The sequence below is a fragment of the Myxocyprinus asiaticus genome, chromosome 19, assembly GCF_019703515.2.
Source record: "Myxocyprinus asiaticus isolate MX2 ecotype Aquarium Trade chromosome 19, UBuf_Myxa_2, whole genome shotgun sequence".
NCBI classification, from domain to species: Eukaryota; Metazoa; Chordata; class Actinopteri; order Cypriniformes; family Catostomidae; genus Myxocyprinus; species Myxocyprinus asiaticus.
This window is the reverse complement of record NC_059362.1, coordinates 45980318-46000279: the sequence shown is the minus strand read 5'-3', so window position 1 is coordinate 46000279 and position 19962 is coordinate 45980318. Positions and strand designations below refer to the sequence as shown.

Genomic DNA, 19962 nt, shown 5'->3' with positions numbered 1-19962 from the left:
GTGTGGGCAGGTGCCAAATCCTGCTGGAAAATGAAATCAGCATCTTTAAAAAGCTGGTCAGCAGAAGGAAGCAAGAAGTGCTCTAAAATTTCTTGGTAAACGGGTGCAGTGACTTTGGTTTTCAAAAAACACAATGGACCAACACTAGCAGATGACATTGCACCCCAAATTATCACAGACTGTGGAAACTTAACACTGGACTTCAAGCAACTTGGGCTATGAGCTTCTCCACCCTTCCTCCAGACTCTAGGACCTTGGTTTCTAAATGAAATACAAAACTTGCTCTCATCTGAAAAGAGGACTTTGGACCACTGGGCAACAGTCCAGTTCTTCTTCTCCTTAGCCCAGGTAAGACGCCTCTGACGTTGTCTGTGGTTCAGGAGTGGCTTAACAAGAGGAATACGACAACTGTAGCCAAATTCCTTGACACGTCTGTGTGTGGTGGCTCTTGATGCCTTGACCCCAGCCTCAGTCCATTCCTTGTGAAGTTCACCCAAATTCTTGAATCGATTTTGCTTGACAATCATAAGGCTGTGGTTCTCTCAGTTGGTTGTGCATCTTTTTCTTCCACACTTTTTCCATCCACTCAACTTCCTGTTAACATTCTTGGATACAGCACTCTGTGAACAGCCAGCTTCTTTGGCAATGAATGTTTGTGGCTTACCCTCCTTGTGAAGGGTGTCAATGATTGTCTTCTGGACAACTGTCAGATCAGCAGTCTTCCCCATGATTGTGTACCCTAGTGAACCAAACTGAGAGACCATTTTGAAGGCTCAGGAAACCTTTGCAGGTGTTTTGAGTTGATTAGCTGATTGGCATGTCACCATATTCTAATTTTTTGAGATAGTGAATTGGTGGGTTTTTGTTAAATGTGAGCCAAAATCATCACAATTAAAAGAACCAAAGACTTAAACTACTTCAGTCTGTGTGCATTGAATTTATTTAATACACGAGTTTCACAATTTGAGTTGAATTACTGAAATAAATGAACTTTTCCACGACATTCTAATTTATTGAGATGCACCTGTACATCTTATCAGAAAATACCCTGATTGACAGAACAGTAACAGTAACAACAGTACAGAGCACACATAAAATGAACGCTTTTAAGAAAAGTTCTAAATAAACATGAAAAGAGAGCTTTAACAACAGTTTTTATTGGTTTTGTATTTGTAAAAATGCATAAAGGCGTTAACCTATTCAAACTGTTTGAGCAACCAAATGTAAAGTTTCCAGCAGAATACAATCCTGAAATAATGCTACGACTCAGAACGTCCCAACAGCCAATGAGACGAGAGGATCTTCATTTCCGAGCGGTGTCATAATTGGCCACAAACCAATCACACGACTCCTTGATGGCTGAAAAATGAAAGGAGTTTATGAATATTCATGTTTTGTTTTGCCAACATCTGATCTGCCAGCTTTCATTAGCAGGCGCTTACCTGTTCTGAATGGTGTGAACTTGAAGTCTGGGAGGTATTGACGTAGTTTGGTGTTGCTGGCGGTTTTCTTGAACTGACCGTCTGCTTTACTAGTGTCAAACTGAGAGCAGGAAGTTAAGGTTCAACAGAAATGACGTTCATGCAAAGATGAATATTCTGTCATCATTTACTCACCCTCATGTTAAGACTTTCTTACAGATGGTGACTTGTACTGTCAAGCATGATAAAAGCACCATAAAAGTATCATAAAAGTAGCCCATACTTTGTACAAAGAGCAGACTGAAATTTAATGTTGTTATTGACAGAAAATGTTCCACTCAGCTGCAACTCTGAAATCTCGCTATCACTATTGTTTGATGTCAAAGACGAGACCTGTGAGAACCAATGACATTTGATATCATCAATGTTAAACAGAGCACGCCTTGATGCACCATATCTGAAAGCGCGCGCCTTTTCTATATGACTTCAGAATGTGGAATTAATCAGACAACTTGTAGGGATTTTTGTTGTTGTTTTTTATTGTACATTTTCCGAGCTTGACAGCCCCAAGTCCCCATTATGAGAAAAAGCCTCCAGGACATGAGATCTAGAGCTAGAACGATATATCGGTTTTACCTATTAATCGGTGCCGATGGTTGCTCTTTGGAACTATTGGTTATCGGCAAAAATAAAAACAATCACTGACAGCTCGTAGTTGCTGTATCTAAATCTGTAATCATTTATAATATTCATCCATATTTTTATCCTCAGTTCAATGCATATTTTGTCATTTTGATTAGATAATAAAGTGTTCTAAATTGAAGTGAGGGCATGAAAAGAAAAATGCTACTATATAGAAACGTGCCTTGTCAGCACATACATTGTGTCTCCAACTTCAGACCATGTGGATAATAGTAAAAAGATATATATATATATATATATATATATATATATATATATATATATATATATATATAAACACCGATCAGCCACAACATTAAATCCACCTGCCTAATATTGCGCCAAAACAACGCCAACCCGCATCTCAGAATAGCATTCGGACACGCTATTCTTCTCATCACAGTTGTACAGAGTGGTTATCTGAGTTACCGTAGACTTTTCAGTTCAAACCATTCTGGCCATTCTCTGTTGACCTCTCTCATCAACAAGGCGTTTCCGTCCACAGAACTGCCGCTCACTGGATGTTTTTTTGTTTTTGGCACCATTCTGAGTAAATTCTAGAGACTGTTGTGTGTGAAAATCCCAGAAATACTCAAACCAGCCCATCTGGCACCAACAAACATGCCATGGTCCAAATCCCTGAGATTTGAGACACACATGTTTTCCCCATTCTGATGGTTGATGTGAACATTAACTGAAGCGCCTGACCCGTATCTGCATGATTTTATGCACTGCACTGCTGACACACGATTGGCTGATTAGATAATCGCTTGGATGATTATTGGTGCCAGACGGGCTGGTTTGAGTATTCGTGTAACTGCTGATCTCCTGGGATTACCTATTGTGTTTTACAGAAGAAAGAAAGTCGTATGGGTTTGGGACAATATGAGGTTAAATAAATGACAGAATTTTCTCAGAATCACACATTAATGCCCATAGTAAGGCAACTTTTGCTAGTGTTAGTGCAGATATATTTAAAATCTTAGTTTTTGCTAAATACCATCCATCCATTATTTTATTTAACAAACGTTCTTGATGTTAAATTCTATTTAGCTCTTCAATCAAAAATAGTAGAATAGTAGGAATTTTTTTTTAAAAGTAAAACCAAAACACTATGTAAAACCTTACTGTCGTCACTAACAGGATTAACATTAAATATTGAGTATAAAATATAAGATGCCATAAGATCACCATGAGAGTAAAGTTGAGTTCAGTGTCGTCAGTCCACTGTTTTTGTGTAAAAGGATACAATCACTTGACCTTTGAACTCCAGTGCTTCAACCACAGCGTCTGCAGCTTCTTTTATCGACACCTCATCCTCTTCTCCAACTGGAAAGAACAGAAGAGAGACAGACTCAAGACTATTATTGGAATCCTTTGCTCAAGAAAAACAAAATATATATTTTCTGATTTCATTTCCACCATTAAGAAATGTCAGCCATATTGGATTTTTTGCAAAAACCTACCAAAGACTTTGCTGTTTGCCCGAGTCCCAGTATCAATTATTATCAAAAACCTCTTGATCAACAATATATTTCTCATTGTTATAGCGCCACCAAGAGGCCAAGCCCCGCCAAAATTGGCATGTGACCTCAGATTGAGCGATTGCATAAGTGTACCAAATTTTGTGAAAATAGCTCATTGCATTCAAACATTATAGCCATTTAAGTAAAAATGGCCACGACCACTACTTTTGGCTGGCCATGGCCATTCAGGGTATCTGTAGGTGTCAGCTCATCCAATTTAATCCTTTTTAATACCCTTTTCAAAAATATAAAGACTTGCTCGTTACTTCAATCACTATCGGGGTTAATGCATATATTTACCCACCACTAGATGCAACATGAATTCACATGAATTAAAATGACACGTTGCTAATGCGAGAGTAAAGGGATGGTTCGATGCTGTATGCTTACTGTGTATATTTTTACGCAGACATCTACAGTAGTTATTAAAGTCCATTACTTATGCTTATGTTCATTACTATACACAAGGTACCTCGAATGGACGTCACTCCAAAAATCTTACATAAACATCCATTTGTTTTTGTTTTTTAGTGCACTCACTGAGGCTCTCGTCAATCATGAGCACAAATGGCCCTGCATTACTGACACTACCAACAAGCTTCTCCTTGAACTAGACCAAATCAAATTATATATGCTGTCATACCACACGTGAAACATTTTGCTTTATCTGAGCTCTATTTGAGCTATATTGGGGAACACTGTTTGAAAAAGCTGGCAAATATCTTCGTTCAACCTGAAAGAGTATTACCACTGTTCTGAGACACCACATAACTTCAGCCTGCAATGAATCAGTCACTGTTTATTTATTTGCACCAACACAACACTTTTGGCTTTATAAAAAGCAGTATTTACCAACATACTGTATATTTTGTGTACATTTTTGTGAATTAACAGTATGTGCAAAATGTAAAGTACAATTCACTCACTTTTTTGGAACCCATTTGAATATTATTTTATTATATTATTAATAATATTATCATCGTGGGTTCCTTTCAAGTTTATTATTATAATATAACATTTTATTATTATAATTTTGAGGAGAATTGTTTTATATCATAGTAATATATTTCTGTAGTATTTACTTCACCTTCACTTGAAGCCTTTATTTTGGCGTAAATGGCCGTGTATTTTTAAAGGTTTACATTGATTAGGGGTCCTGGGTAGCTCAGTGAGTATTGACGCTGACTACAACCCCTGGAGTCGCGTGTTCGAATCCAGGCCGTGCTGAGTGACTCCAGCCAGGTCTCCTAAGCAACCAAATTGGCCCGGTTGCTAGGTAGAGTAGAGTCACATGGGGTAACCTCCTCGTGATTGCTATAATGTGGTTCTCGCTCTCAGTAGGGCGTGTGGTGAGTTGTGCGTGGATGCCACGGAGAATAGCGTGAAGCCTCCACACGCGTTACATCTCCGCGGAAACGCGCTCAACAAGCCACACGATTGACGGTCTCAGACGTGGAGGCAACTGAGATTCCTCCTCCGCCACCTGGATTGAGGCGAGTCACTACGCCACCACAAGGACTTAGAGCGCATTGGGAATTGGGCATTCCAAATTGGGGAGAAAAGGGGAGAAAATCAAAAACAAAACCCCCCCCCCCCAAAAAGTTCCTCTTTAATGGTGCGTGACAGATTGCGGTAGCTGGCCATTGAAACAGAACGGGGAACAACACTCTCTCTCTCCAACTTATAGCATGAATAAACCTCTGAGGCTATGTTGAAAGATACGGTACAACTTCGTGAAATGTGTCTTCTCTCATGTAATCGCCCAGTATGTTAATGTTGAAATGACAATGGAGAAATTGAATGGGGAATATCTCGAGCCCCGGAGCAGCACTTACAGGATCAGCGCATATATACACTGAACGTACACGTGAAAATTGCATACCCACTCTATCCTCTGCTATCTGCGAGGCATGAACGGTTTTCATTCAACCTTACGGCCCAAGGAGGGAAATGTTCAAACAAAAAAAAATGTATACCTTGGGTATTGCAATTTAAGACTTTTTAATACTTTTGAGTGGCCTTATTTTTCACCAAATTGATTTAATACCTTTTAATACTTTTTAATGACCCGCAGATACCCTGCCATTTTTCCTTACATGGCTATAACGTTTGAACGCAATGAGCTATTTTCTCAAAATTTGGTACACATATGTAATGGCTCAATCTGAGGTCACATGCCAATTTCGGCTGGGCTCGGCCTCTTGGTGGTGCTATAACAATGACAAAGACATGTATCTTGTTTCAGTGTTTTGAAAGTGATCTTGGGCTTTACAACTTCTGCTGAAACAGACAGGAAATGAGTAGTGAGTACCCGACAGTATGATGGGCTCCACCTCGTCATACTCCCTCAGAACCCAGAGAAACAGACGAGCCAGATCCAGAGAATAGATGAACTGCCGCAGAGGCCGACCAGAACCCCAAACCTCAAGAGATTTACCTTCCTCTTCAACACACACACACACACACACACACACACACAGAAAAATACACAATTAACATGTGAGTAGCTCTGAAAACATAATCTTTCGAATTACCTAGGGAACCCTGCGTTTTGCACTACAGTAAAGAGAATTTGAATGAAAATGTGCTTTAATTGTCATGAAAATAATGTCACAATGCAAACAAGCTTAATAGTCAGTCTATAGGCTTCATTTTCTTAATGCAAAATTTCTTTAGATGTAAGGGTGAAATCTGACACAGACATGCTCTTCACGAGATTCTTCCAGAAATGTTTATCTGTGGTAAACATGTCTCACTCTTTGCCAGGTAAGTCTTGTGTATCAATCCTGGCAGCACGTGACCGTCATCAATGTTGAAGTTATCGTGGGGGCCAAAGACGTTTGTGGGGATCACAGCTGTGTACCGATGACCATACTGCTGAAAACATGCCCTAATATACAGAAAGACATACATATTAATTTCTGACGTTTCTAAAAACAAACATCATGAAAATACATCACATACTCTACTAAAACACTTTCAAGAAATAATGTCAATAATGTCAAAAATCTCATGACCAAAACACATGACATGTCCCAAAGAGAGTGATCTGACCTGTTGTGGACATCTATCATGCGTTTAGCATACGCATAACCAAAATTAGACTCATGCGGAGGACCGTTGTGGATCTGAGACACAGAGGGAAAAAAATGTTTGTAGATGTAGTCACTAAGTCACAAAAATAAATTATGGACATTGCAAACTATGGTGCCTTGATGCTGCCAAGTAATTAGAAAATAAAAAAAGGCAAGTCTGACTTAATATCTCACAATTGTGACTATTTCTCATACTACTGAGATATAAACTCACAAATTGCAATTTATTTTATATCACAATTATATCAAAATTGCGATTTTGCACAATTGCAATTGTGACTTAATATCTCACAATTGTGAATTTCTTTAGCTTAATTTCAAGATATAAACTCGCATTTTAGTTTATAATTTATCACGCAACTGCAAGAAATAAAGTAAAAATTGCGGGATATAAAGTCAAAATTGCGAGTTATAAAAGGCAGAAATGTGGGAAATAAAAGTTGGAATTGTGACGTAAAATATTATTATAATGTACAGTTGTGCTCAAAAGTTTGCACACCCTGGCAGAAATTGTGAAATTTTGGCATTGATTTTGAAAATATGACTGATCATGCAAAAACAGTGTCTTTTATTTAAGGATAGTGATCATATGAAGCCATTTATTATCACATAGTTGTTTGGCTCCTTTTTAAATCATAATGATAACAGAAATCACCCAAATGGCCCTGATCAAAAGTTTACATACCCTTGAATGTTTGGCCTTGTTACAGACACACAAGGTGACACACACAGGTTTAAATGGCAATTAAAGGTTAATTTCCCACACCTGTGGCTTTTTAAATTGTTATTAGTGCCTGTGTATAAATAGTCAATGAGTTTGTTAGCTCTCACGTGGATGCACTGAGCAGGCTAGATACTGAGCCATGGGGAGCAGAAAAGAACTGTCAAAAGACCTGCGTAACAAGGTAATGGGACTTTATAAAGATGGAAAAGGATATAAAAAGATATCCAAAGCCTTGAAAATGCCAGTCAGTACTGTTCAATCACTTATTAAGAAGTGGAAAATTCAGGGATCTCTTGATACCAAGCCAAGGTCAGGTAGACCAAGAAAGATTTCAGCCACAACTGCCAGAAGAATTGTTCGGGATACAAAGAAAAACCCACAGGTAACCTCAGGAGAAATACAGGCTGCTCTGGAAAAAGACGGTGTGGTTGTTTCAAGGAGCACAATATGACGATACTTGAACAAAAATGAGCTGCATGGTTGAGTTGCCAGAAAGAAGCCTTTACTGCGCCAATGCCACAAAAAAGCCCGGTTACAACATGCCCGACACCACCTTGACATGTCTCACAGCTTCTGGCACACTGTAATTTGGAGTGACGAGACCAAAATAGAGCGTTATGGTCACAACCATAAGCGCTATGTTTGGAGAGGGGTCAACAAGGCCTATAGTGAAAAGAATACCATCCCCACTGTGAAGCATGGTGGTGGCTCACTGATGTTTTGGGGGTGTGTGAGCTCTAAAGGCACGGGGAATCTTGTGAAAATTGATGACAAGATGAATGCAGCATGTTATCAGAAAATACTGGCAGACAATTTGCATTCTTCTGCACGAAAGCTGCGCATGGGATGCTCTTGGACTTTCCAGCGCAACAATGACCCTAAGCACAAGGCCAAGTTGACCCTCCAGTGGTTACAGCAGAAAAAGGTGAAGGTTCTGGAGTGGCCATCACAGTCTCCTGACCTTAATATCATCGAGCCACTCTGGGGAGATCTCAAACGTGCGGTTCATGCAAGACGACCAAAGACTTTGCATGACCTGGAGGCATTCTGCCAAGACGAATGGGCAGCTATACCACATGCAAGAATTTGGGGCCTCATAGACAACTATTACAAAAGACTGCACGCTGTCATTGATGCTAAAGGGGGCAACACACAGTATTAAGAACTAAGGGTATACAGACTTTTGAACAGGGGTCATTTCAGTTTTTTCTTTGATGCCATGTTTTGTTTTATGATTGTGCCATTCTGTTATAACCTACAGTTGAATATGAATCCCATAAGAAATAAAAGAAATGTGTTTTGCCTTCTCACTCATGTTTTCTTTAAAAATGGTGCATATATTACCAATTCTCCAAGGGTATGCAAACTTTTGAGTACAACTGTATAATATATCACGCAACCAAAAGAAAGTCAAAATTGATAAATATAAAGTTGAAATTGCGAGAAATAACCAGAAACTGCAAAATATCTCACAATTGCAACTTTATTTCTCATACTACTGAGATATAAACTCGCCATTTAGTTTATCACAATTATATCAAAATTACGAGAAATAAAATCGGAAATTGCAAGATATAAAGAAACAATTGTGAGAAATACGCTACAATTGCGACTTAATATCTTACAACTGCGAATTTATTTCACGTAATTTCAAGATATAAACTCGCATTTCAGTTTATAATTTATCACGCAACTGCAAGAAATAAAGTAAAAATGTTCAGATATAAAGGCAGAAATTCCAAGAAATAATCCGAAACTGCTAAATATCTCACAATTGTGACTTTATTTCTTGAACTACAGATATATAAACCTGCAATTTAGTTTATATCACAATTATATCAACATTGCGAGAAATAAAATTGGAAATTGCAAGATATAAAGGCGCAATTGTGAGAAATAGTTGCAATTGCGACTTTATTTCTCGTAATTCCGAGAAATAAAAAATCACAATTTAGTTTATGATATATTAAGCAACTGCAAGAAATAAAGTCGAAATTGAGAGATACAAAGTCGAAATTACAATTGTGAGATGAAAATCCGCAATTGCAAGGTTTTTAAACTTTATCTCGCAAATATATGGTGCCTTGATCCCGCCATGGAATAAAAAAAAAAAAAAGGTAAGTCTGCAATTGCATGAAATAAAGTCAGAACTGTGAGATAAAAAGTATTTTTAATTGTTTTATTCCGAGACGGTATGCAGCTTCTATAGCAAACAGACTAATATTTAACATTTAACAATACAACAACTGTGTGTGTGTGTGTGTGTGTGTGTGTGAGAGAGTGTTTGTGAGAGAGTGTGTGTGTGAGTGAGTGTGTGTGTGTGTTTGTGTGTGTGTGAGAGTGTGTATGAGAGTGTGTGTGTGTGTTTGTGTTTATGTGAGAGTGTGTGTGTGAGTGTGTGTGAGAGTGTGTGTGAGAGTGCGTGTGTGTGTGTGAGAGAGAGAGAGAGAGAGAGTGAGTGTGTGTGTGTGAGAGAGAGAGAGTGAGTGTGTGTGTGTGTGTGTGTGTGAGAGAGAGAGAGAGAGTGAGTGTGTGTGTGTGTGTGTGTGTGTGAGAGAGAGTGAGTGTGTGTGTGTGTGTGTGTGAGAGAAAGAGTGAGTGTGTGTGTGTTTGTGTGTGTGTTTGCGTGTAAGAGTGTGTGTGTGTTTGTGTGTGTGTTTGCGTGTGAGATTGTGTGTGTGTGTGTCGCACGTCGGAGAATGAGGAGGCTTACCGCAGCCTTCACTCGGAGGTTCGGAGAGCCGTGAGGTGCTGCAAGGATGGGTGGTGGTCGCGGGTTACTGAGGAGATGGAGTCTGACTCAGCGGCCCGTGATCACAAAATCGCTCTTTAATTACATCAAAAAAGTAACCTGCAGCGCGACACCTATTACCATCATTAGGGGAAAGAACGGTGATCCAATCTCCGACCCCCAAGAACAGGTTTGCAGATTTGCTGAGCATTTCTGTGAGGTCCTGTGGGAGGGGAAATCCCTCAGCCAGGAAAACAACGTGGGACAAAGTGGGGAGGAAGTCACAAAACTGGAGGAAGAAGTCACCCCCTGTGAGTGGTTGGCTGGGGTGCCATCAGTTGAGGAAGTACTGAAGGCGATCCAGAGTCCGAGACCGGGAAAGGCAGAGATGATCTCCCAGGCGAAATGCTGAGGGAGGGTGGCATTTGTGCACAGACTGCCCTACATGACATCATAACAACAGTCTGGACCACTGGATGGGTTCCGCAGGATTGGAAGGATGCCTTGGTGGTCCCCCTCTTTAAGAAAAGGGACCGCAAAGACTGTAACAACTACAGGGGCATCTCACATCTCAGTGTGCCGGGAAAGGTCCTGGCAAGGATTATTCAATATCGCCTCGCTAGACACGCTGAGGGGAGGCTTGCGGAGCCCCAGTGCGGTTTCAAGAAAGGGCGGTCCTGCACGGATTCCATATTTTCTGTCCATCTGCTACAGCAGAGGTGTAGGTAATTCCAACAAGACCTACATCTCTGCTTTATTGACCTGGTCAAGGCCTATGATACCACCAGTAGGCCTGGGCTCTGGGTTGTTCTTCGTGCTTTTGAAGTCCCTGACCCTCTGCTCACGATCATTAAGGACCTTCATGATGGTGAGCGGGCCTGGGTAAAATTACGTGGCTGGGAGTCAGAGCCATTCCCTGTACACCTTGGGGTGCGACAGGGATGTCCTCTTGCTCCCACATTATTTAACATCTATTTTGACCACGTAGTGCGTGAAGCCTTCAATAGATGTACGGTCTGGTGAGCTCCTCCGGCAGGCAAGGCTGCGTTGGCTGGGCCATGTAGCCTGCATGCCCAGCCACCGCATGCCTAAACAGCTTTTGTTCGGACGGATTGAGGGGGCTAAATGGGTGCAGCACAGGTTAGAGAGGAGATGGAGTGATGTGGTACAGGAGGATCTGGAGCTGAGTGGACATGCCGCTGACTGGTACCAGCGGTGTCAAGATCGGCCTCTGTGGAGGAGGCTCGTGATGGACACTACTGGGCAGTTGGAGGCAGTCGCCCTCCAACAACAACGGAGGGCAGAGGAGCAACGCTCACAACATCGAGCGGAGTGTCGGGTGGCTAAAGCACAGAAAGTTGGCACAGGTGGTCGATCAGCCAGTCGACCCATGGCACCTGGGTCTGCCCCGTGACCTCCTGCCAGCAGGCTTTCGACACGTCATGTGGCCTCAAGGTGCACATAGCCTGGCACAAGCGTCGTGGTGACGTCACTGGTTGTTGTTATTGTGAGAGTGTGTTTGTGTGTGTGTGTGTGAGTGTGTGTGTGTGTGTGTGTGTGTGTGTGTGTGTGTTTGTGTGAGAGTGTTTTACCATGCTCTCATCTATGGGGTAGGTGGTTTTGTCTGGGAAAATACATGTGGACAAACAGGAAACGACCTTCACCACCCCGAACTCATGAGCCGCCTGCAGCACGTTGTCATTTATGTAAACATTATTCCTCTAAAACAACAAACAAACAGAGTCAACAAACAGTTCAGTTATTCATCTGTGTATTTAATAAGCTTAACAATTACCCAGAAGTCCAGGTTCTGCCTCATGTTTCTGAAGAGTCCGCCCACCATGGCAGCCAAATGAATGACGTGTGTCGGACGATGTTTCCGGAAAAGTGTTCGTGTCTCTTCAGCGCTCCTAAAAGAACAATTGTAACGTATTTTAGAGCTGAGCTTTACAAGAACATTTATATTCACAAAAGAAATAGGGCTGCACAATTAATCAAAAGAAAATTATTGAGATTACATTTACGGCTGCCGCAATGAACTAATCATGAAAAGTGTCAATTCCAGTTTGCAACATTGAGCATTCACAACGAATCACAAACATGTCCGTTGTGCGCATGAATGCAATGATGAATCATAGTGTTTAGATCAATCTCGGCCCACACACACAATCTGTCCTTTTTGGCATCTTCTGTGCTGATTTTGCTGGAAAATCTACACAATTTTGCAGAATGTATTTAAACATGGTTAAACTGCTAACTCCTACCCTACTTCAGTCTTAATGGCTGCTGAAGGTATTATCAAATTAGCTAACATATTTAACCCTCCTATTGTCTTAAGTAACGGCACCCTCCTTTTGTCCTTCGGGTCATTTTTGACCGGTATTGAAAACAATTAGAAATGCATACATTCTTGATTAGTTTACATCAATATTATATTGATGTAAACTTTATTATATTATATATACTGAATATTAATGGAGTAACCCTCCTATTGCGTTCGGGTCATTTTTGACCCGGTATATAATAATTTTAGTACGGGAACCAAACATTGTGACTGTCAAGACTATCAAAATACATGTAATAAATTCTTTATTTTTTTAATAAAACAGTTTAAGAGGTATAACCATTTAAAAAAAACCTGTTACCTCTTTTGCATCCGCGGGTCAATTTTGACCCAGGCATCAAACGTGGCTTTACACATGATATTATGTAGATATTTTTTGTACATCTATGAATTAGATTTTTTTCTTATAAACACTTCACTTACATTTAGCCTCTTTCCCAAACTCTCTCACACACATTTTGTGTCTCATTGGGACACACACACATACAGTCACACACAGACAGACACACACACACACACACATCACAAACAGACATGACAGATGAAACAACAGGGTTGAGAAGGTTACTTTTAAAAAGTATTCCGCTACAGATTACAGAATACATGCTGTAAAATGTCATTTGTAACATATTCCGTTGGATTACTCAAGGTCAGTAATGTAATCTAAATACTTTGGATTACTTCTTCAGCACTGGCAGATTTTTTCACTACTTTTGACTATAAACAAATAAATAAAGAAAATACACTTCACTGAAAAAAATACATTAAGCCTAAATATCTTATGTGGTTAAAAACCTCTTTTTATGCTCATATGTGGATTCTGTTTGTAAGGGGGAGGCCACCCAATGGCCCAAGGACGGTATCATGCGCGTTCTGTCTTATCGTGTGCATTGAGTTTAAGTTGTTTCGTTAACTTAAACGAATCAGCCACCAAATGTACTCATCATATTTCAAGGCGTCCAGCAAGGTCTTGATGCAGTTGTAATCCTCTTTGAGGTGCACCGAGTGAGCCAGGGAAGAGACGGGTACTTGTTACCATTATGGACCAGCACAGCTTTGAGGCTCCTGGATGAGCTGTCAATGAAGAGGCGCCACTCATTCTGGTTACAGGCGATTCCGATTGCCTCAAACAGACTGGTCACTTTGTGGCAGAAGCAGAGCCCATCTTGACGGGTGAAGAAGCCGGAAAAAGGTTGGTGAGGCTTCCTCTGATCTGCGACTTGCACACTCTCATCCAACAAGTTCCACTACTTGAGCCTAGACGTCAAAAGCTCGGCACTGGACTTGGTGAGACCAAGATCTCTAATCAAGTCGTTGAGGTCTTTTTGGTTGGGGTAGTATGGGTTTCTCTCCTCAGCTCCACCTCTGAAATTGTCATCTGGATCTACAAAATCTTCCTCGCTCTCTGACTTGCTGCTCTCTTCTAAAGACGACTGCTCTCTCTCCGGAGGAGTGGGTACGGGGAGCTCATGGCAGTGTGGCACCGGGGCGATGGATGAAGGAAGGTCCGGATACGTGATAGCAGGTGCATTCTTGCCAGTCCGATGTTTGGAAGGGTCCACCACGCAGAAGTAGCAGTTGCTTGAGGGGTCAGTGGGTTCCCGCAAAATTCTTGGGATAGCGAACTTCATGGCTCTCTTTTCCCCTCTGTACCATCCTACAAAAATACATTTATTTCACCCATGACTAATGTGTAAGAGATTCTCGCAACATTTCACATATGATCTATGATATTTTTACATTGAAAATTGTAAAACAATTTAAAATTAACAAATTTTATAACATAAAATTCCGAGCAACAATTGTCCATCTTACCTTCCAGAGTTTTTTTTGCAGTGCTCGCAGGTGAAATGAGGTGCCCAGGGTTTGTCTTGATCCCTGACAGGCATGCCGAAATATGCCATGTAGGCCTCACACATCTTAGCAGATGCTTCCACAGAGTCTTGATAAACTGGCTGCAGACATAGCAAAATGCGTCTGCCAGATGCTTGCAGCCTCTTGATGCCATCTCAGAAAAATGCAGATATGTATCCACTTAGGCAGCTGGAACTAAACTGAACCGGTGGGCTTAAGGCCCCTGTATTTACATTTACGCATTTGGCAGATACTTTTTATCCAAAGCAACTTACAGTGCACTTATTATAGGGACAATCCCCCTGGAGCAACCTGGAGTTAAGTGCCTTGCTCAAGGACACAATGGTGGTGGCTCTGGGGATCGAACCAGCAACCTTCTGATTACCACTTATGTGCTTTAGCCCACTATGCCACCACCACTCCACTAGTAGTATTTATACTACCATTTACAGTGGTGTGAAAAAGTGTTTGCCCCCTTCCTGATTTCTTATTGTTTTTTGCATGTTTGTCACACTTAAATGTTTCAGATCATCAAACAAGTTTAAATATTAGTCAAAGATAACACAAGTAAACACAAAATGCAGTTTTTAAATGAAGATTGTTATTATTAAGGGAAAACAAAATCCAAACCTACATGGCCCTGTGTGAAAAAGTGTTTGCCCCCTAAACCTAATAACTGGTTGGGCCACCCTTAGCAGCAACAACTGCAATCAAGCGTTTGCGATAACTTGCAATGAGTCTTTTACAGCGCTGTGGAGGAATTTTGGCCCACTCATCTTTGCAGAATTGTTGTAATTCAGCCACATTGGAGGGTTTTCGAGCATGAACTGCCTTTTTAAGATCATGCCACAGCATCTCAATAGGATTCAGGTCAGGACTTTGACTAGGCCACTCCAAAGTCTTCATTTTGTTTTTCTTCAGCCATTCAGAGGTGGACTTGCTGGTGTGTTTTGGATCATTGTCCTGCTGCAGAACCCAAGTTCGCTTCAGCTTGAGGTCACGAACAGATGGCCGGACATTCTCCTTCAGGATTTTTTGGTAGACAGCAGAATTCATGGTTCCATTTATCACAGCAAGTCTTCCAGGTCCTGAAGCAGCAAAACAGCCCCAGACCATCACACTACCATCACCATATTTTACTGTTGGTATGATGTTCTTTTTCTGAAATGCGGTGTTACTTTTACGCCAGATGTAATGGGACACGCACCTTCCAAAAAGTTCAACTTTTGTCTCATCAGTCCACAGAGTATTTTCCCAAAAGTCTCGGGGATCATCAAGATGTTTTCTGGCAAAAATGAGACGAGCCTTAATGTTCTTTTTGCTCAGCAGTGGTTTTCGTCTTGGAACTCTGCCATGCAGGCCATTTTTGCCCAGTCTCTTTCTTATGGTGGAGTCATGAACACTGACCTTAACTGAGGCAAGTGAGGCCTGCAGTTCTTTGGATGTTGTTGTGGGGTCTTTTGTGACCTCTTGGATGAGTCGTCGCTGCGCTCTTGGGGTAATTTTGGTCGGCCGGCCACTCCTGGGAAGGTTCACCACTGTTCCATGTTTTCGCCATTTGTGGATAATGGCTCTCACTGTGGTTCTCTGGAGTCCCAAAGCTTTAGAAATGGTTTTATAACCTTTTCCAGACTGATAGATCTCAATTACTTTCTTTCTCATTTGTTCCTGAATTTCTTTGGATCTCGGCATGATGTCTAGCTTTTGAAGATCTTTTGGTCTACTTCACTTTGTCAGGCAGGTCCTATTTAAGTGATTTCTTGATTGAGAACAGGTGTGGCAGTAATCAGGCCTGGGTGTGGCTAGAGAAATTGAACTCAGGTGTGATAAACCACAGTTAAGTTATGTTTTAACAGGTGGGGCAAACACTTTTTCACACAGGGCCATGTAGGTTTGGATTTTGTTTTCCCTTAATAATAACAACCTTCATTTAAAAACTGCATTTTGTGTTTACTTGTGTTATCTTTGACTAATATTTAAACTTGTTTGATGATCTGAAACATTTAAGTGTGACAAACATGCAAAAAAATAAGAAATCAGGAAGGGGGCAAACACTTTTTCACACCACTGTATATTACTGGAAAGTTCTAGAAGTTACTCCAAGTTTACTCAGCACTGAATCTATCTGGAATGTTCTGGAAAAAAGGTGAATTTCAAAATATCACTGTCCTGGTCACAAAAGCAAAGTTTGTGGGGAATAATAGCCATTTTCTATACTTTTGAGGCATAAGCAATTAAGAAATAACACTTACTACCCAGGAACCAAAAATTATTACATTTGGTTCATCGTATTTAACTCTATTTCATATTTGCACCCGTTCATTCGGATTCCTGTCGCTTAGAGAATCTCGCACCGGCCATGTACGCGAATCTCACGGTCACAAACACGTCAGTATTGGTCATTATTGGTCATTAGACAGAGGTAATTAACTAAATACTAATTAGATGGCTGCTCATGCTTGCTCTTTTATCTAAAAGTATTTGTATATTTTGTTTAGTCCCCTTAGATAGTAGACACTTAATTAGAGTAACATTATTTCTACACAGACGTCATGACCACTAAACTTTACAAATATAGACCAACAATACCCAAGTTAAAACTAGCTTTATATAATCATGCCATAGTTTCCTATGTACACTTAGCTAGAAAATATTACAATAACCAGAGGTTTAGACTTCACCCTATTTAGGCTTGGTCGACAACTTCATGTTGTCCTAAACAGAAATTTAATAACGAGCCTGTACACTCGAAGTACACTAGAACTAATGCCAATCTGTTAGTCGGAGCTCTAGAGTCTCAGTCGGTGTGCCCCATGCTCCACTCAGAACTGAGCTTTAGTCCGCTACTAACCTGGTCGTAGATTTCCGGAAACATGGATTTAACGTAATCTACTAAAGACAATAATTTCAGAGTAGGTCAGAATAAACTCAAATGTAACAATTTATTTACCAGGCAAAATAATACATTCATCAATTCAAATTAGACAATAATAAGTCAAATTTAATAAGAAATAAGAATTGCATACCTGGTAGAGAAAACGACATGCAGCAATTGTGTGGGATATCTGACTACAGACTCCCCGAGCTCCTTTGCCATCTCTCCTTAAATACCAAACGATCCTACTGTTATTTCAGATGTTTGATGTTATTCAGGATTTGGTTTACAATTTATGGGGTTGTAAGTAGACCTTTTAAACTTGTGATTGAGTAGGTCGTTTGATGTTTACAAAGAATGCACCTAATCTGCATACAGCATATGGTTCCTGTGAGAGATCTGGGAGGGGCATGTCCCAGATAGAATACAGTATTTTACTAAGTTCTTAAATCTTACTTGTGATTTGACTTTGCTGAAAGTGAATGAGACCGTTTTACCAGTTGCACTGAGACCTCTTGAATGATACCAAACATGTATGATCAGAAAACCTTTTACATTACAGAACAGGATAAGTCATAACTTAGGGTGTGTTCACACTTGTAGTTCGGTTCTCTTGGTCCAGACCAAAAAAGAAAATGATACATTTAGTTCTGGTTCACTTAGCGTTCACACTGGCATTTTTAACACCGAACCTAACGATACAAAACAAAAGGCATCAGGAAAAAGTCACAACCTGATTGGACAGCTTTTATGACGTATATTTTGATCCCAGTGCCATTAAAGCATAAAATCATGAATTCTGTGATATTATGCTTTCATTCCAAAGCCCTGGCTTCAAAATTTACATGCTTAATATTTTCCACCAGATGGCGCCATTTTTCTCATGTTTAGCCTATGGAGCAAATACAAGCTTTTCCCCTATTCTCTGTTTGCTGTATTATAGAGCACTGCAGAACAACTGAATAAATGATGCAGATAAAATTGTGTGGGTGTGTTGGTATGGATGTCAGAGTGTGTTTTGTAAATGTGTATTGAGAAATGTGTGTGTGTGTGTTTGTGTGTGAGTGTGTGTTAGTGTGTGTTTGTGTGTGAGTGTGTGTGTGTGAGTGTGTGTGTGTGTGTGTGTGTGTGTGAGAGAGAGAGAGTGTGTGAGAGAGTGTATGTTTAAAAAACAACAGTGTCTTTATGTAAACAAACTGGCATTTAAAGGGTTAAAATCCTGACAATGAATGAATATTTGGTAGTTATGATCAGGACTGATGTTGGTTAAAATATTTAACTAATTTAAAGTGGAAAATAATATTAATATATAATATTATAATAGCAGTTTTTTGACATTGACATTTTTGTCCTCTGAGTACCTCTGAGTAACTTTTTTAAATTGACACACAAGGGTTAAATTCCTTGATATTTCCAGACAGAGTTCAGCTCATTGATCAAATCAAGACCACTGAGTGACTGATGTTCTAAGAGTTTCTGTAATAGTTAGAAAACATCTTACATGAGATTGGCATCTCTGGAGGAAAGAAATATCCACTCCTCTCCTTCTTTTCCTCCTCCTTCATCCTTTACCACCCGCTCTATCGCTCGCCCCACCAGTCCACTGCCACCCGTCACCAACACACGCATCGCTCCAGCCTGACACTCCATCTGACACAGAGAGAAATAGAGAGAGAAGTTATATAACAACTACAGGAAGGATTGTAATTTATCTATTTATCTATAATCAATTTTGACTTTAATGCAAGATAATATGCAAAAAAAAGTACCATGGTATTACTATGTTTTTGGACATTGTACTATAGTAATAATTGTATTTTATGGATAGTTACCAACTACAGTATATAACAAATGCTCCTCTCTTATATATATATATATATATATATATATATATATATATATATATAAACTTCCTCTCCCTACTGATTACAACAAACTACTGAAAGCTGAAACTCAGTAAATCAAGTTAAACCAGTGACGCGCCCTTAAACACAACACAAAACTGGTGAGGTGTCAATATATGCATTAGAACAAGACCAAAAGACGAAAGGATACAATCAGGATCTATATATTAACACTTTTAATATAATATTAAAATAATTTAAGCATTATTATTACTAAATAAAACATTTATTACAATACATACAAATATAATAAATCAATAACATTAATACAATTATATATAAATACATGTTAGAATTATATTTGTAATATTTTTCGTCATTTTCACAAAGTACATAATTTATAAAGTCAGATTAACCTCAAATGAATGAATTTACATTTACATTATACACTCTTTATGAGCTCACGTAAGATTAATATGAGATTTTCTTGGAGCAAAAGTGTCTTTAAATGTGTGTAAAGAATCTAAACAAAGTAAACCAGTTAAATCAGATGAATAATCGTGCGTTTTTAGGTGAATATTTGATAAAGTTTTAGAAGTTCCTGTACCTGCTCACCGGTGCGATGTGTCGCACTTCCTGGTTCTTTCACTGTTAGTTCTGTGACGTTAGAGCAGAGAGAGTTTGCGCATGCGCTCCCTCTGCTGGACTGGAGCAGTACTGCGCTCCCTATCCTTAACAGTGAGTGGAAGTGACGCCCCCTTTTGGAGTTGGTGAAAGCCCGTTTTGTAGTAACCCCGCCCTCTTTTGGAGATTTCGCCCCATTTGGAGATATCCGGCCTATAGCTATACCTACTTATCTAAGGCTGT

General features: G+C 39.9%; 2 protein-coding genes across 2 annotated transcripts; both read right to left on the bottom strand.

Moving 5' to 3' along the window:
• Positions 1-922: 922 nt before the first annotated feature.
• LOC127409717 (GDP-L-fucose synthase-like) lies at positions 923-19789 on the bottom strand. Its single transcript, XM_051644469.1, has 10 exons — positions 19703-19789; positions 18753-18901; positions 11974-12088; positions 11771-11899; positions 6683-6756; positions 6385-6518; positions 5940-6071; positions 3352-3431; positions 1443-1542; positions 923-1359 (listed from the first exon to the last, which is right to left on the bottom strand). The coding sequence occupies exons 2-10, from the start codon at positions 18899-18901 to the stop codon at positions 1304-1306; spliced, it is 969 nt and encodes a 322-aa protein (XP_051500429.1). The 5' UTR covers positions 19703-19789; the 3' UTR covers positions 923-1303.
• Positions 12096-14732, bottom strand: LOC127409743 (uncharacterized). The gene is made up of 2 exons (XM_051644504.1): positions 14338-14732; positions 12096-14179 (listed from the first exon to the last, which is right to left on the bottom strand). The coding sequence occupies exons 1-2, from the start codon at positions 14528-14530 to the stop codon at positions 13770-13772; spliced, it is 603 nt and encodes a 200-aa protein (XP_051500464.1). The 5' UTR covers positions 14531-14732; the 3' UTR covers positions 12096-13769.
• Positions 19790-19962: the final 173 nt, after the last annotated feature.

Bases quoted from the DNA above. Each gene is read 5' to 3' on its own strand.
- LOC127409717 (XM_051644469.1), bottom strand. From the start codon at position 18,901: ATGGAGTGTCAGGCTGGAGCGATGCGTGTGTTGGTGACGGGTGGCAGT. The intron at 11,900-11,973 runs GTAATTGTTAAG...TTGTTGTTTTAG, and splicing joins GGCAGAACCTGGACTTCTGG to AGGAATAATGTTTACATAAA. The intron at 6,757-11,770 runs GTAAAACACTCT...TCTGTGTCTCAG, and splicing joins ACCCCATAGATGAGAGCATG to ATCCACAACGGTCCTCCGCA.
- LOC127409743 (XM_051644504.1), bottom strand. From the start codon at position 14,530: ATGGCATCAAGAGGCTGCAAGCATCTGGCAGACGCATTTTGCTATGTC. The intron at 14,180-14,337 runs GTAAGATGGACA...GTATTTTTGTAG, and splicing joins TGCAAAAAAAACTCTGGAAG to GATGGTACAGAGGGGAAAAG.